The sequence below is a fragment of the Uloborus diversus genome, chromosome 6, assembly GCF_026930045.1.
Source record: "Uloborus diversus isolate 005 chromosome 6, Udiv.v.3.1, whole genome shotgun sequence".
NCBI classification, from domain to species: Eukaryota; Metazoa; Arthropoda; class Arachnida; order Araneae; family Uloboridae; genus Uloborus; species Uloborus diversus.
In genome coordinates, this window is record NC_072736.1 from 109,789,727 (window position 1) to 109,808,641 (window position 18,915).

General features: G+C 34.6%; 1 protein-coding gene across 1 annotated transcript; it reads left to right on the forward strand.

Annotated features, from left to right (window-relative positions):
• Positions 1-769: 769 nt before the first annotated feature.
• Positions 770-14,223, forward strand: LOC129225152 (venom protein 164-like). The gene is made up of 4 exons (XM_054859713.1): positions 770-878; positions 3,305-3,413; positions 10,351-10,460; positions 14,060-14,223. Exons 1-4 carry the CDS (start codon positions 837-839, stop codon positions 14,090-14,092), a joined length of 294 nt encoding a protein of 97 aa, XP_054715688.1. The 5' UTR covers positions 770-836; the 3' UTR covers positions 14,093-14,223.
• The last annotated feature ends 4,692 nt before the right edge of the window (positions 14,224-18,915 follow it).

Sequence of the window (18,915 nt, forward strand, 5' to 3'; positions counted from 1 at the left end):
TACACACATTTTTTTTCTTTAAATACGTTAATTTGAGGCAGAATTTACTTTAAATGGGTCAGTTAAATGCTATAGGTTTAAGTAATAAACATATTGAGATAAAGAAAATATTCATATTCTGCTATAGGCTGATTTGAAGCAGTTTTAATTGTTGGTACTTGGTACCTGACAATGTAGTGGGGGGGGGGGTCATGAAAACATTCAAGGTTTCACAAATGGATCATGAACATTATACTAAATCTTGAAGAGGGATTACTTAATTTTTTGACGAAATGAGAAGATTGGGCACCGGAAATATTGGGCGCTGAAACTGTTGCAATGTTTCGCCTGTTGGCGACTGGCTACCGCTAATTCACAGCTATACTGCGCCCCCCCCCCCCAAATATATTATGTAAAATGCAATCATATTCGTATATTTGTGCAAGTTGGAAAGAAAAAAAATCATAAGGGAATGAACCTAAAAGTGATGATTTCAATTCTCATTTAAAATTCACGAAGACACTTTACCTCCTATTATACATTTTAATGATGTTTTACGTTGCAAAAAATACAGCTACGGGGAAAGTGTTAGTGTTCTGGTTTTAAATTAAAAGAAACAATGTTTAAAATTTTTACGCAGTCAATTATTCAAAAATCACTCCCTTTTACATTTACACTCAATTAAATCAAGTTCCAACACCTGTTTTTCATCGCCTGATAACCGTGAGAAATAATTTCTCACAAAACATCTTTAGACAATTTGTTATAAAAGGTCCTCTAACAGAGATAAGAAACATCCGGTTCATTTAACATCGAAGAATTGATTTGAGTCTAAGTGCAAATTATTGAAGAAAACAATGAAAAACATTGCCTTTTGTCTCTTTTGCCTTGCTCTCTTCGTAAGTACAATAATTATCTGAAAAATGTAGAAATCGTAATTTTTTAAAACTTTTAATGCTCGAAGAACAGCACATATATTTTTTCAGTCACATTTAAGCACTTTCTCTTCCTGACCCCCGACTCAAAAACTCTCGTGTTTGTATGTGTACGAGTGTGTCTGTGTATGTTTGTCTGTCTGCTCCAAAATGGTTGAACCGATTTTTTTTTTGGAAAGGTGACTTGATCGAAAGGGTTTTTAGCAAGGTTTTGTTGGCTTACTGGTCATATACAGGGTTGCCAGACGTCTCGGATTTCAAGGGACGGTCCTGTATTTTGAAAAATTGTCCCGCGTCCCGGGGAACTTCCATACGGGACGGCTAATGTCCCGAATTCTAGCTGATAACAATATTTTACAGAACAAGACATCATGTTAAGGGAAAAAAATAAATCAAAACAAAAAAGGGAAAGAATGAGCAATAAGAAAATCACTTCGCAGCAAACGCAAAAATTATTTTCCTTTTGATTTGGTTTGCATGTTTTTGTTTTGTCGGCGGACCATAATGTACCGAATGGTTGCTTCTTCTTTTTGATAATTGACATGTTGGAAATATATCTCTGCGCATGCGTCGTCAATCACATTGAAAACGATTTTTATACTTTGATAGGCGACATTTTGTGAGGTTTAATGCTTTGTTGCGGTTGAATTTTTCAGATTCATCATGAAAAGACGTCTCAAAATCCCCCCCCCCCCCTCCTGTTTTACTTTTAGAAGCCTGTCCCGTATTTACTGTTCCTGGTCACCTGGTCATATGGGTACAGTGAAACTGCTCCAAGTTTCGCTTTGTTTATGATTGAAAGGTGACTTGATCGAGTGTTCTTAGCTTAGAACAGGAATTAAAATGGAGGGAGCAAGTCCAATAATTGGCTTAGCAAAAGCTGACCCAAAGAGCGCAAATCACGTGATTCGACAACTATGAATGATTGGCAAGTTTTTGCATGAAACAAGTGAAAAGAACCTGATTTCTTCCCCCCCCCCAATGCTTTGCTTTAAAATCTATCACGTAACTTGGGCTCTTGGTTTCCCATGAAAGAAATCTATCTCCCCCCCCCCTTCACTCCCTTCATTTTATCTCTTCGTAATGGTTCTTAGCTGCTGGTGTTCAACTTACGATCCGCGGGTACAGAACTAACTTTTTTTTAAAATATAATTTAGAAAATATTCCGTTAAGTTCGTTCTCATCTTTGTAGAACTTTAATTACCAGAGATTCGCAACTCCAATAAACTATAGGGGGCGCTGCAACCACTGTCTAATGGCGGATGAAAAAGGTAAAACAAACACATGTCGTAACTTATAACTTGCTTTGACGCTTAGTGAATGGCAGTAATTTTTCATCGTGTTTGTGGGAAGCTTTCTTTTCAATTCTTCTGAAATTACATTACATCATAAACTGTCTGAAACCTGCAATTTACCCCAAAGAAAACACGTGGAATGGAATGTTTTACCTTTTTCTTTAGTATTGTTAATCACCGCAAGGTAGCGTATTCGAGCTCAGGAGTTGCGAATATTAATTATAGCCGGAGATATTAATTCAGCATTCTTTCGCAATTTCGGTAGTGAAAAACTACGCTCATATATTAAAATACTGGTACAAATCGGAAGAAAAAGATTTTCTGTTTATGATGCAGCCTTCGAGGTAGGACGCTCTTTATATTTTTAATTTAATATTAGTTATTTTGATGAATCCTCAGTCAGACGATGTAGAATATTATGCGCATGCCATTTAAAAACGCTTAAGAGATGCAACTATTTGTTGACCCTGTACAGATTATTTATTTACTGGTGTACTAAAAACTGAATTTATTAATAAACGTGGTATACAGAATTTTACTATCGTGGGCAAGTATCTACAGAAAAAGGCAGTATATATACAAAAGGCAGTATCTACAGAAATGAGTTTTTAAGGTATTTGAAGAAACGTCATTTTGCATTCCATGTTAACAAAAAGGAAATGTTGGAATTTGACGTGTTTTTCATGATTTTTTTTCCAGCGGAAACCAAATAAGCGAGCTTGTACGATAAGGCTTAAGTACGATAGATGACAAGAATGCAAAAACATGAAAAATGAAAAATTTGTAGTTACGGCCCTTTATTTTCCCGATGTTGTAAAGCACAACTTATTTTTAATTTTATGTTCCATCACAATTCCGTTTAAATAATTTTCTTTTAAACGTTCAAGTTTTATTAATAAAGTAATAAATACCAATAAGCAGTTAGAATTGAGTTATTCAAATGAAAATAGAATTTATTCATACGACAGTGCTTGTCTGTTTCAAGAAGTACCTAACTTCGAATGATAATACTTTAACTTTTATGAACATGTTGACACAGAAATATATTTTATAATTAAAAAAACAATATCCATCGTTTTTTCATTTTTTCTTCAGGTGGCAGCAAATGCATTTTCTTGCAGAACCGAACCGGAACGTTGCGAAGATGGCCAGTGCTGCGTAGAATTCGGAATTTTCGGACGATGCCGTCCACTTCTAAGTGAAGGTAAACCTTGCCCTAAATCATTTTGACGATTTAACGAATTATCTAATTGGAAAAATACACGTTTCTTCACAAATTTTCTATTCAGTGCAGGAGTTTCCAAACTGTGTGTCTCTGCACCCTGCCCTGGAAGCAGAGTCTAACCCACACTGACCTAAACCTATTATACATTTTTTAATTTGTACGCTTTTTTCATATAGTCCCTTCAAAAGCGTATAAACGGTGCCTTCACTCTATGTATTAGATGGATTTGCAAAATTAGGTCATTTTGACCAATAAGGCCATTTTCCCACTTTTTTTTTTTGATGGAGCATAGTAAACATTCACTAAATCGTGTCTTCTTCATCATCAGAAAATCTAATTGATGACAAAGCGAAATCAACAAGCAGTTTTCAATAACCTGGCAACAGTGTAGCAACAGTTAATAGAGAAGACTGATGTCAAAACTAATTTTACTGTACGTTTTGCTCCTACGTGATTCACTGCAAGTTACTAGTATAAAAACAGCTGTTTATATTGTTCTTGAAGCCTACTTTATGTAGTATAGGAATTCCAAAAGAAAAATTTCGCTATGCACCGTCATTTTTTTTTTTTTTTTTTGCTATGATTTGATAGCATAGAAAAGTAGATTGTTAGCCAACTAGAGTGAGGACAATAGTCCCCAAACTCTCAGTAAGAAGAAGAAAAGCACTTCGTAAAATTCCGAATTAAGAAAAGGAATAAATTTTTTAAGATCTTTGTTAGAAAAAGGATTGCAGTTTTCAAATAACTTTTGCCATTATTTGAAAACTGTAATACTTTTTCGAACAGAGATTTTTAAAAAAAAGTTACGTCCGAACTCAAATAGGAAATTTGTGGGAGTGTTTTTCTTTTTCTTACTGAGAGTTTGGGGACTATTGTTTTTATTCTAATGGGAATTTTTAGAGACTATTGTTCGAACTCTTATAGCGATTGTATACACTTTTGAGCTCACTCATGTAAGATTTTTTGGAACAATGTCGAGATTCTACTGGGGATCTTTGAGGACTGTTCTCCTAATTCGAGTGAGAGGACTTATAGGGTCTGCTGACACTATTGTGGGATTATTGCCTTTATTATAATGCCCCTTTTAGCAAAATTTCTCCTTATTTATTAGGGTATTGGGATATTTAGGGGAGTATTAACTTTATTTACGAAGATTTTGCATCTGAATGGGCAATTTTAGAGACTAATGTCCAAATTTAAATAGAGATTTTTAGGGAATGTTGTCATTACTCTGACGAGAAACTTCACAAATTTTTTCTTTTGTTTATGCCGGATTAATGAACATACGTCATTTGGCATAACTTTTATTTTCGAGGTAGACCGGGCAAGGCCGAGCGACGCTGCCAGATTACAGATAGATGATGTGTATACCTACAACGAATGTCAGTTATTATCCTATTAGAACGATTCCCTTACAGAAACACTCTACATTTCGTTTTTTAAATCAACTTTTAAACAAAACTAGTTATTAAACAAGACAAAGACTTCTATCAAGAAAAAGATAAATCACCAAACAATTAAAATTATCCCATAAAACGTAAAATAATCCACGATTTAAGAAAAAATGTAATTAAACAAAAAGTGAAAAGCTAGATTAAAATAGCGCTCAAGTAGTAAAACATTTAAAGAAACCTTCATGAAAATGTTGAATAATCTGTCCAATAAAGAAACTGTAATAGAATTTATTGCAAAGTTGTAAAATACTCGAAAACAATATAATTTAAAATATCCTTATATATTATTTCTGTAGCCTGATTTTGGTTTCTACGCCAGATTTTCCTCGATTCTTGATCGATTTCTTTGATTTACGCCTTATTTTAAAGCTTATGGTGCTGGCTACTGACGAAAAATAGACCCACGGTCTAAAAATTGTTTTTTTTCAGCCGAAAAACCCGTTTTAAAGAACCAGAATGAGGTTTTCGGTTAAACTTATAACTTTAATTTGCGCTATGACCGACAGAGCTGAATAGCTTGATCGGCAGAGCGTTCTCTTCGTAACCAGGAGAATGCGCGTTCGGACCCACGTCCGGACAATCTGCAACAAAAAATTAGAGCAATATCGCGCATTACATGAACACTCAATTAAGTTAATAACGACTATAAAAGAATAGAATAAAAGAGAAGGAAACGCTCCTTGCTGATATGGAAACTTGAAGTGACTTTGGCTAAATTACTTCGGAGTTGTACGTTTTTTTTTTCTTTTTAAGCTTTGGCTCTGGTAAGAAAATTAAAGCATAATGTAAGCGAAAATATAAGTAACAGGTTTAAGATTTCAGACTACAATAGAATTGTTTTTTGTTCAGAAAAAAAATAATCCTTATATATTATTTCTGTAGCCTGATTTTGGTTTCTACGCCAGATTTTCCTCAATTCTTGATCGATTTCTTTGATTTACGCCTTATTTTAAAGCTTATGGTGCTGGCTACTGACGAAAAATAGACCCACGGTCTAAAAATTGTTTTTTTCAGCCGAAAAACCTGTTTTAAAGAACCAGAATGAGGTTTTCGGTTAAACTTATAACTTTAATTTGCGCTACGACCGACAGAGCTGAATAGCTTGATCGGCAGAGCGTTCTCTTCGTAACCAGGAGAATGCGCGTTCGGGCCCACGTCCGGACAGTCTGCAACAAAAAATTAGAGAAATATCGCGCATTACATGAGCACTTAATTAAGTGAATAACGACTATGAAAGAATAGAATAAATGAGAAGGAAACGCTCCTTGCTGATATGGAAACTAGAAGTGACTTTGGCTAAATTACTTCGGAATTGTACGTTTTTTCTTTTTAAGCTTTGGCTCTGGTAAGAAAATTAAAGCATAATGTAAGTGAAAATATAAGTAACAGGTTTAAGATTTCAGACTACAATAGAGAATTGTTTTTTGTTCAGAAAAAAAAATTATAAATCGTATATTAAAATATATATTCTTCTAATGAGTTTTTGACTCTTTGTACAAATAAAAAAATTACTACCTCAATTTAAAGGGTAAAATATATATTTTTTCTTCTTTTTGCAAAAAAACAAATAGCTTATCACATTTTTACTACATTCGAAAAGCTACGCTTAAAAAAAGAGCATAGTTCAATTTATTTTGTATTTTAACCGTTCTGTTAAATGATGAACACGTGCTGCCATCTAAGTCATAACGGTTCAAGCAGCCTGCGGTAACAAATTGTAAAAATTTTCAAGAATAAAAAAATGTTTCTTCAATATCTTATCTTATACATTATTCCCTTCTCATTTTAAAACTTATCAGGCTGGCTAATGAAGAAAAATAGATCTACGGTCGAAAAATCAAGTTTTCGAAAACGCCCCTTGCTGTTTCAAAACCTTGATGCTGCTGTAGTTCTTATTTATTTTTTAAAAGCAAAGTTCTAATGCAGTTTTCCATTTTTTACGTCGCTTTCAGCAAAAAAAAAAAAAAAAAAGCCTGTGTGTGTGTTCATATTTTAATAAAGCTTAAAAGCACTAGACTTAGTTGTTCGGTTAAATTGATAAGTTTTTTTCGGTAGAGCGTTCGGCTATAAACTATTCGAACTTCGGGCAAGTTTGGGCTGTCCGAAAGAATATCAAATTTATATTAGTATTACGCATTACATGTACTCATAACATACAAACGTAATAAAATAAATGCAGTGAGATTGCTACTTGGTGTTTCGACTCCTTTATGCAGGCTACAGTTATCATTCGGATAAGTTGACTGTTAATCGAAGAGTGTTCTTCCTTTATTTAAGCTTTGACTACAACCAGACCACTCAGCATAATGTAAGCATAAAAAAGTATTAGATTTACCAAAAGGAAATCCTTTTTGTGCAAAAAAACATTTTCATTGTATGCTGAAATGTAGATGTTTCTAATAGCAGTGTTCGACCTTTTATACAAATGAAAAAATACTACGCCAAATTAAAACTACGAGTTTCACCCAGTAAACCTTTAATTTTTTATTCGCGCGAATACGATAGAAAGCATTAAAATTATTATCAACTTCATTAGCAAGAAATCATTTTCTACTCCTCTGCTTTCTGCTGAAAAAAAAATACATTTTGTCTATGTTCGAAAAATTACACTTAAAAATCGGACTCAGTTCAACTGGTTTTGGTTTTGAATTTTAAGTGTTTGATTAAAAGAGAAACATGTGCGGGCATTTAAGCCGTAACTGTTAAAGCAATCTTCTATGTGAAATAGTTCAATATTCAAAGATAAAAACACTTATTTTCAATCTAATTTATTACTTCTCTAGAATGTTCGTTTCAATATCTACGTGAGATCTTCGTCATTCTTTAATCAAATTCCATGCTTTTCGAATAATTTTAAATTGTATCATGCTGGTTAATGACAAAACATAGAAGCATGATCTTATTATTATTATTATTTTTGGCAAAAAGCTTTTTTGCTGTTTTTTACTACGCATTCCTTCAATGAATAGCTTTCGAAAAGGAAGGCGCAATTGCTAGGTTTGTTGGGGTGTCGGGCTGTTACTCAGAATGGCGCCAATTCGAATCCGTGCCAATAAATATCTCTTTAATATTTCTTTTTTCCCGTCAGATGCTCACATGGGCAGGACTCTGTTTGCCACAACCTGTTTTTTTACATGCACAATTATTGCTTTTTCACGAGTCACTACTCAGCCACACTTTTAATGATATTTATGTTTGAATTGAAATTATGTACGACCAAAAGGTGAGCGATGATCAAATTATCACAACGTTGTATTTAACGAGGTTTTGTTACTGATGTCTTTAAATTACATGCCTTCTCTTCCGCGCTTACTTTTTTTTCGGTTCTTCTTTATAATGTTCTTCCTTTGAAATTCTTAAAGAGCGAAATACCTTATGAAACGATTCGAAGCACAGTGCGGAGTTCCGCACGGGTCGACTACTAGTATTTTATTATCCAAGAAGTTTTCTTTGCAACAGAGAGGATACAATGATTGCAATAAAATTTAAACCTCCCAATTCTTGCAAAATGAACATAGAATCTTAATAGTTAGAAAATAACTTGACGTAAAATTAGGCTAGCCATTATTGTTCCTTAAAAACACAAAACAGCGTTGTTTCAATGAAAATTTTCTGACTTGAAGTTCTCAATTCTAAAAATACAGACAAAGTAATAATATCAATGCAAAAAGATGTGATATCTCATCAAAAACAACCCTGTTGTAAAAATTTCCCCGCCAAGAAAACCTTTAACTTTTCCGCACAAAAAAGGAAACCTGCATCCTAAACCCAAAAACCCTCAGCCATAAAAAGTTATGATATCTCGTTTGCCCGCCAAGTATCTGCCAAACTATCATCCTCTCTCTTCTCCTTTTTCATCACAGCTACTTCCATTAGAACCTCCTCCCACCTTCAACTCCTCAGAAATATGGATAGATCTTATAAATTGTTTATCTTGTTTGGCGGGAAGCTTTTCAAAGTGAAGTGGTTGCTTGGTGAGCAAAAAGTTTCCCGCCAAACAAGATAAACAATTTATAAGATCTATCCATATTTCTGAGGAGTTGAAGGTGGGAGGAGGTTCTAATGGAAGTAGCTGTGATGAAAAAGGAGAAGAGGGAGGATGATAGTTTGGCAGATACTTGGCTGGCAAACGAGATATCATAACTTTTTATGGCTGAGAGTTTTTGGGTTTAGGATGCAGGTTTCCTTTTTTGTGCGGAAAAGTCCAAGGTTTTCTTGGCGGGGAAATTTTTACAACAGGGTTGTTTTTGATGAGATTTCTATTATTTTCTGCTGAATTAAAAATACAAAGATACAGTTTTAACAGCAGCAAGTTTGGAGAAATTGAAAACATCAGTTTTGTTCATTTGAAATTAATAATTAATTAAATAGCTGCAATAAAAATATTTCTTAAAAAATGACTTTCCCTGAGCAATGGAATATTTTAAAGTAATGTGTATTTGCATTTAACTTTTTGCGGGACAACGAACAAGTGTGATATAACGAGACGTGACGTAACAAGGTGTTACTGTATTCTGTATTATTATTATTAAAAATTACAGTCGAACTTCATTAAAATGATCCCAAAAAGGCCTTTAAAATCAATTCATGTTTATCGTAGTTTGTTTTATTCAAAAAACAGTAAACAGCGTTAAGTGTAAATACAGTAGGGGGGGGAATCGCAAATGTAGTTCGGTTTAGCAGCAATTCGTTTTCAGCGAGTTCAAATTTACGTGGTTCGACTATATTTGTAACTAGTGGTAGCCGCACGGCTTTGCCCGTAGTAGGAAATTAAAAGGTCATTTGGTTCGCCTGTATATTTACAAATAATGGCTGATGAATTTCTCGCCAGTTTGCTATGTTCATTTGCTCGCCCATGATCACATATGGTAGTTTGCTCGTCCACGTTATGGTAATTTGTTCGTTCACGTTATGATAATTTGCTCGGTAAAATGTTCTTAAAATTGGAATATAAAAAGAACAAATCGAATTTTCAAAATATCGCTTCGAGGTGCTCACTCCTATGCTACGAACTAAATTTGTGCCGAATGTCGTGAAAATCGGCTGAACAGTCTAGGCGCTATGCGCATAACAGACATCCAGAGATCCAGAGAGACAGACTTCCAGCTTTTTATTATTAGTAAAGAAGATAAAGATCACAGTGGCTCTTTTATGGCCTTGAAAAATAGTTTTAAAAAACATTCAAAATATAATAATGCACGTTATAAACTTTTAGTAAAGAATAAAAAGTGAAAGAATTTTTTTTATTTCTTTTTAATTTAAATATTAATTAATATAATATTTATTAAGATATTATATTAAGCAATATTTAAATTAAACAGTACTCTAAAGAAACTTATGGACATCAACTATCAATAAAGTTAGAAATATGTGACCTAGCAAAATTGACGGTATATCAGGATGCTGAATATTAAAAAGATATAAGATCGTCTTAATAACTTAATTAATATTTTGCATTTCAGGAGATCAGTGCGAACTTAGACCAACTGTGTCAACTTTCGACAAGCATGTCTATTTGATGAAATGCCCTTGTGGGGATGGCTTGGAATGCAAAGAAGATGACAGTGGCTCTGTAAGTGTTGCTTTCTTTAAAATAATACATTCAAAAAAGTTTGACTTTTTAAATGCCTACCGAGGATTCAAAAATATTTCAGAAAATCCAATGGGGTTATTTCATTCAGTCAAAAGTACTACTTTTAGTCACTGAAATTGAGAGAATAAGCAAAATAAATAAATAAATAAATAAATAAAATGGAGAGAGAGAGAGAAAAAACACTTTCATTTTCCCAAAGCATAAATTTTAATTATTTTTTTTTTAAATTTCCGATTTTGAAAATAACCCGAGTAGCATCAACTCATCGGCCGATGATCGGCCGTTCATCGAAATCCGATCAAACTTTGATCGGTCGATGATCGGCCGATGATCGGATTCCGATGAGTTTTCATCGGAAATTGCTCCAATATGTCTCATCGGCAATAGTAGAATCCGATCATCGGAATCCGATGAATTTTGCTCCCTATACCGATGAGATTTGGAGCAATATACGAGCAGTGCTGTTCCTAGGCGATGAATTTTGGATAAAAATACGATGAGATTTGGAGCAATATACGAGCAGTGCTGTTCCGAGGCGATAAATTTTGGATGAAAATACGATGAAATTTGGAGCAATATACGAGCAGTGCTGTTCCGAGGCGATGAATTTTGGATAAAAATACGATGAGATTTGGAGCAATATACGAGCAGTGCTGTTCCTAGGCGATGAATTTTGGATAAAAATACGATGAGATTTGGAGCAATATACGAGCAGTGCTGTTCCGAGGCGATGAATTTAGGATGAAAATACGATGAGAAGTAGTAACAACTACGATATAGGGACAAGCAGGAGGGAAAAAAAATAACAGTGGGAAGAAAACTTGCAGAAGGGGTATTTATCGGATGACGTCATTTGGGAATTACTTAATATATATTTTTTTTAATAACTTGTTCAATTAATTTCTAGTGTAACACTACTGTCGCTCTAGCCGGGAATCGAACCCTAGACCTCTGGAATACGAGATTCATATGCTAACCACTAGACGAATTATACTCGCTCCAAGGTGGAAAATAATGTATTAAATGGAAAATCATTTGTGGCGCCATCTATCGGGTGGCAAGGCCATGACAGATTTCTGAACGGAAAGTGAGAATTTCATTCAGTGAATATACTTATGGCGCTATCTAGTGAAGAGTCGGAGTCGGTAATTTTGGGAGTCAAATTGAACGGAGTGGAATTGTTTAGGAGATAGAGAGAAATCATTCAAGAGCCGGAGTCTCATTTTGTTCGCAATTCCAGTGAGGTAATCGGCGTTGAAATCGTGGAGTTAAAGTTGAATTGATTTTGCAGCAAATTGGAGTAAACCCTTCCAAAATCCAGGAGTCGGATTCGGAGTCAAAGTCTCAGTCATTTTTCCTCCGATTCTCAAACTTGAATGTTGATCAATAGTCGGATATTCGAATAATAAAACTTATCCTATTTTAACAGTTGGGAGATTTCCAAAAATTTTAGATTGGGAAAATTTTTATCGGAAAATTTAAACGACTTACTTTTTTTAAGATGAAATGTAACTCGGCAAATTTTCATTGGAAAATTTGATCGTTACGATCTCTTTTTCCGATGAAATGTAGCTCGGCAAATTTTCATCGGAAAATTTGATCGTTAAGATCTCTTTTTCCGATGAAATGCAGCTCAGCAAATTTTCATCGGAAAACTTGATCGTTACGATTTCGTTTTTCGATGAAATTTCGCTCGGAAAATTTTCATCGGAAAATTTGATCGTTACGATCTCTTTTTCCGATGAAATGCAGCTCGGCAAATTTTCATCGGAAAATTTGATCGTTACGATCTCTTTTTCCGATGAAATGCAGCTCGACAAATTTTCATCGGAAAATTTGATCGTTACGATCTCTTTTTCCGATGAAATGTAGCTCGGCAAATTTTCATCGGAAAATTTGATCGTTACGATCTCTTTTTCTGATGAAATGCAGCTCGGCAAATTTTCATCGGAAAATTCGATCGTTACGATCTCTTTTTCCGATGAAATGCAGCTCGGCAAATTTTCATCGGAAAATTTGATCGTAACGATATAGTTTTCCGATAAAAAACAGCTCATCGAAAACCGTTCTCGGATTCTGATCGCAACGATATCAGCGTGCATTACGCGATGAGTTTAGGAGGAGTCGATGATCGGCCGAGCAAAATCCGATGAGTTAATGCTACCTGGGAAGACGTGGTCTTTATGAAGTCACAAATGATGCACTTTGGCGGATCTGTTTACCGCGTTTCCACGTTATGATAATCAAGAAAGGACTGAAATATTGCGCTCTACGCTTGCTATCAACCTTATCGCTGCCAACACATGTGAGTAAAGAAGCGAATTAAATATTGTGCTCTGTGAATGGCATCAGTGAACGGCATTTCATCATTTGTGATGTCATCGGCAGAAGCGTTAACAATAAAAGCGCACCGATAAAAGTAATTTTTTAAAAATATGTAACTTAGTCAAATTATTTAAAAAATCGTTAAATCCTATGTTTTTAAGCATGCTTTTTCAGAAAAAAAAAAAAAAAAACTTTTAAAATTTCGGAAACACGACCCCATTACCATAACCTGGAAACGCGGTAGACAGCAAACGTGAACGTTCAGCGCGACAGTGGAATACGTGCCAACGTTCATCATTTGTGGGGTCATAAAGACCACGCCTTGTTTGAAAAATCGGACATTTAAAAAAATTAATTAAAAAATAACTCTCGGGAAAATGAAAATATTTTCTGTGCCCATGTTAGTTTTTTTTTTTTTTTTTGCTCATTTTTTTTTTTTTTTTTTTGCTCAACTTTAGTGTTTAAAAGTAGTACACTTCTGACAGAAGGAAACAACTCCATTGCTCAGTGGCTCTGAATATTCGATGGTTAGTAATCTAACGCATTGATGCTAAATAATGGAAAATAATTAAGGTTCTATCATGGCCCCACTTAATTCTTATAGGCCGTGACAACTGCTGAAACTCATGGCAACAAAGAGGGTGCTACAGAGAACCCCTATTTCCATTATTACGTTTGCCATCGATTGGTCGATGCAGGGGTTCCGCTCAGCGCCTCTTGCGGTCAAAATGGACGACGTCCAATTAAAATTAACAAACTTTGAAACGTTGACATTGATTGGCGGATGCAAGCGCTGCATCGGTTTAACACTGAAAAGACAAATTCTCAAGGATTGTTAAGCGCCAGCTCCATCTAGTGGGGCCATGGTTCTATATAGAATTGCCCCGCTTTAATTCAAACGATAAGGATTTTTTTTTTCTTTTTTTGATATGATGTGTTCTGGGCGGTCATTCCAAGCTTGTCAGCTTGCGAGATCGAGATTTTCTCTCACGTGATCGGTTGTGATGTAGAGATGTCACAAAGTAGTATTCTAATGTACTAGAACTTAGCTTGCGGCTAGTTTTGAGTAGATTAGAATACTACTTTGCAACATTTCTACGTCGCAACCGATCACGTGAGCGAAAATCTCACTCTCGCAAGCTGACGAAGTTGGAATGACCGCCCTGTATATTAAAAACTTATTCAAATAACTATGTTTTATTTCATAACTTATCTTTTAATCATGCAAATTAACTTTGTATTTATATTTACAGACTATCCAGGGAAAATGTGTTAAAAGCGAATAAAAGTAGAAAAGCTCATAAAACGGTTGGAGAAAAAGGATCCCAAATGTCTTCGCAACGAACTGTTTAATTCAAGACTGTCCAAAAACTTCGATGTAAATAAAAAATGATTGACTAAATTGTTTTCAATTTACTATTTGAGTACGTTTTAATAACTCAAGAAATAATAATCTTTTGAAATAATTGAATACATTTTAATTTGTTTAGAAATTGTTTAGTTATTTCAGGAGGTAGGTTCGCAATTGATGGGTTAACTGACAAGGACCTTACAGTCTCGGAAATTCAGATCGGGATGAGATTCAGTAGATTAGTAGTATCCTTTAAGAGTATCCACAGTACTAGTAATTTCAAACTAAGTGCGAAAAATGTACTACTGTCACTATCATATTTACTTATAATGAGTCACTTTTAACATTACTGTACAGTTTTGTTCCTATGCTTATGTTAAGTGGCCCTTTGTATAAAATATGGAACATTTTAACGAAAGAAATCACATTTTAAGTCTTGTCTGATGAAATACGCTAAAATGTCATTCCATTCATGTTATTACCATTCACCGCAAAAGTTATTAACATGTGGTTAGTAATGATAGACTGAGGATTAGAGTATGTCATTAAATATTTTTTTTAAACTTTTGACTCATTTAGGATATAATGTATTTACTCCCTAGAAATTCATTTCAAGTATTATTTTTGAAAAATATTAAGGTTTAGCTACCAGGAAACGAATTTAAAGGTTTGAAAAGAGGTACAAAACGACCAATTTTCACAAATTTTTAAGAAAATACAAATGTTTAAAATTCTTGTTCTAAAAACCAGTCAAATGCTTCCTTTTAACTCTTTTCACGTCTTTGTAATTTTTCACATTCCTTTACCTTTTTTAGTGCGCGAATAAACCGCGCATTTTCGTAAAATTGACTAAAAAATCGATTTTTTACCATTTCTTGTACATTGCAATATTTCTCTTTTTATGGTCCAGAAATATTTTTTTCACAATAAATGTGCACTATAGATATCTTTGTTGGAAATGCAAGTATATTTTATAGCATTAACAACCGAGAACCCACCACAAGAAGGGGGGTGGCTGAACTTCATGCTTCATTCTGCCCTTCCCATCCACCAATCAAGAAGGATAGTCATTACAGGACTTACATTGACAACACGATTTTGAACGAATTTCAATGCTTCGACCAGGGTTTGAAGTTGGACTTGTGATTTAGTTTTTGGCATTATAATCATAGGAATAAAGTTGTTCTTATAAATCCATCTCTTGCGTCTTTTGCCTCTAATGCTTTTCTCTAATTTAATTTATTTATATTTTGACTGTCGTAGGTTATGTCATAAAAATACATGTTTAGTTTCGACTCGGAACTTCCTTTTCCCTATGTATTTACACATTTTGAGTTGATAGGTACAAGCACAAGTTTTGGGAAAGCAATTTTAGCTACCGGAAAAACATACTTTACATGTAATTCCGGGTTTTCTTTCAAAAAGTCCAAATACAAATACATAAAATACAAATGCATAAAAGTTTTGTTCTAATACCACTCAAAATTCCTTACAAAACTCTTTCGGCATGTTTTTATGATAAATTGCATTCCTTTGCAGATTTTAGCTCGCGCATAAGTCGTGAAATTTCGTGAAATTAAACAAAAATCGATTTCTTTAAATCTTTTCCTGTACATCGCACATTTATTTTAATAGTCCAGTTATAATTTTCTCCACAATAAATGTGTACTATGTAGTTATTTGTTGGAAATGTAATTCTATTTCAAGTACATTAACAACACCGAAACCACCACAAGGAGGTAACAACATTTCGTGTTCTATCCTGCTCTTCCCATCCACCTAACCTAGTTATACCACCTAGCAATCCACCTGGCCAGGTGTGAAGTTGGACCGTACTAATGTGCAAGTCAAAGTTTAAAAGAAATAAAAATTATGTCATACCTTACTGAGTATAAAATGATTTTAAGTGCATTTTTTCTATTTCATATTGCCTTAAAAAAAAAAAAAAAATTGGATGTTCTTTTCCATTGTGTTTTGTGGGGAAGGGGGGGGGGAGCACAAAAAATAAATAAAAAGTTCCTTAAACATTACTTAAACTCATTGCATTGCAAACCTTTTTACATATTCGGGAAATGTCACCTAAAATCGTTAAAATCATTAAAAAAAAAAGAAAAAAAAAAACACACACACACACACACACACACACACACACACACACACACACACACACCTTCATCAACATCGCTGAAAACGCTCTCCAGAACCGTACATGTGGTTTACGTGTACGTCTTTCTTGTTCAAGGAGAAACACGCTGCCTAAGCCAGCGTTTTTCAAGCATTTTCGGCCCGCAAACCGGTAAGGTTTCTGAAAAAAGAAAAAAAAAACAAGACCTTTCTGCTGTTGCACCTGTCATTGGAAGTATGCGAACATAAACATTCAGGCCATTTAATTGTTCTTTCGAAATTACCTAATAAAAATTAAAAGAAGAAAAATTAATTTGAATTTTGTCATCTTGAATTCAAATTATGTTTTTCGCAATCACGAGTGTGTGTGTTTGTGTGTGGAGGGTATGTGTGTGTGTGTAGGCATGTGTGTCTGTGTGCAGGCATGAGTGTGTGGGTAGTTGTGTGTATGTGTGGGGGGGGGGGGTATGTGTGTGTAGGCATATGTGTTTGTGTCTGTGTGTAGGCATGTGTGTTTGTGTCTGTGTGCAGGCATGAGTGTGTGGGTAGTTGTGTGTATGTGTGTAGGCATATGTGTTTGTGTCTGTGTGCAGGCATGAGTGTGAGGGTAGTTGTGTGTATGTGAGTGTGTGTGTATGTGTTTGTGTATGTGTGTAGGTGCGTGTATGTATGCGTGTAAGTGTAGGATATTGACGAAACCTGGAGACGGTTTTCGCTATAGGTGCAGCATCGTGAGGCGGCCGGTCGACAGTGATGGTGCGGAGGGTGGCGGTGGGAAAAATGATAGGACATCAAAAACAGTCAAATGAAAGCAATAAGCAATCGTGATTGCTCAAAAAAAAAAAAAAAAAAAAAAAAATCGCGAACTGATTTTATTTACAAAACTATCTACTCGGTAATAAAATCTTAATGCGTTAATTTCTACAATCATTTATTTCCAACAATATTTTTAAGTCCATTAATAAGCAATAACTATACCTATATCTATGAGTAAATAAATCTTCGAAAAAAAGTAGCAGAACCATATTAAAAAATATTAACAAATCCAGTGTAAATAGTAAAGGAAAAAAAATAAAGCGAAGCGTAAAAGTGAAACATGAGTAGTTTATTCAGTAAATTACCGCCCATTAGCCAGGGCTAAAGCAGAAATACGTGAAATACACCGCCAGCTCAGTCATTTCCAGCCGAGGACTGCAGCTTCGTGCTTATTAGCACTCATCAGCCCGGCATAGGAAAGTGACTGAGTGCGAAACAAACTGGTAGCTAATATAGAATTAGCAGACCGTATTTCTGCTTTAGCCCTGGCTAATGGGCGGTAATTTACTGGATATACCATGCCTCGCGTTCAATCTTCGAGTTGAACCGAACCATTGCTTCGGTCACCTGTCTGGTCTGCTAATTCTATATTAGCTACCAGTTTGTTTCGCACTCTTGGCTTCCTTAAGAGGTTTTCCATCTCCAGCTCAGTCACTTTCCTTTGCCGGGCTGATGAGTGCTAATAAGCATGAAACTACAGTCCTCGGCTGGAAATGAGTGAGCTGGCGGTGTATTTCACGTACATGAGTAGTTCTCTAAAAAGTTGCAGTTTCTTGTCCCAGGTTCATAGCAACCATAGAACAGCGTTTGTCATTTCTTATTTTTTTATTACCATTTATTTGTCACCTTCTAAAGGACAAAATAACAGGCATTTAATAGTGCTAAACAATACTTTTTTATGCGGTGGCTTAATATTAGTGCTAAAAAACATTACTAATCAGAATTTCTGTCTTTAATGGTCTGCCAAGAAATAAATAAATAAATAAATAAATAATGTATCTTTAAAAAATATTTTTAAAGTGTTTCAAGTATCCTTATTTGAATACAGTTTCTTTTTTGTTTGATTGCTTACATTAACATGTTTGTTACACAGTTGAAATTTGTCCCCAGCATTTTGCTTTATTACCATCCAACATTTTTATAGGCTACCACTAAATTATCAAGTATATTTAGAGTTCCTTTTGTTAGTTTAAGGTTTATAATTATTTTTTTAGTTTATATCTGTTCAAAAACAACGAAAAAAAGGCTATTAAAGCAGTCATTCCTAAAATGCTGCTGACGTGTTGCAACTTTAGAAGTAAACGTGTTTTCTTGCATGCATTAATACATGTACTTTTTCTCTCTCTCTCTCTCTCTTGCTTACTTTTGCATTAACCCTTTAGATTTGGTTTTGATTTTAATTTCTGCTAAATGTGTTTTTGGTTTTAACCTTCATAGATGAAGACGAATGATTTACTCTTAGTATTTATTTCACACTGAAAGAGTTCATATTTCTGCACATATTACTAGTATGAAGAAAGTATTCCCCCAAGATTGCGTGATTAACGTAACCTGGGATTGAGAGTTCATAGGATTACAGCAAAATATATTAGAATGCGACACTCAAATTCTAATGTACCAGCTATGTGAGTATTACAGTGGATTGTTTTTTTCTGAGGGAAGTTCACTTGTTCACTCCACTATTGCAAGAGAATTTGTAAAAGGTCATTTGGTGGGCTTGATCAGTTCTCACTTTTCTGGCAAAGCTTCCTCACACGCATGAAATTTGCACGAAGTTTACATAGAAAGAAAGCTCACTTTTCCTTCTTGCACGAGTTA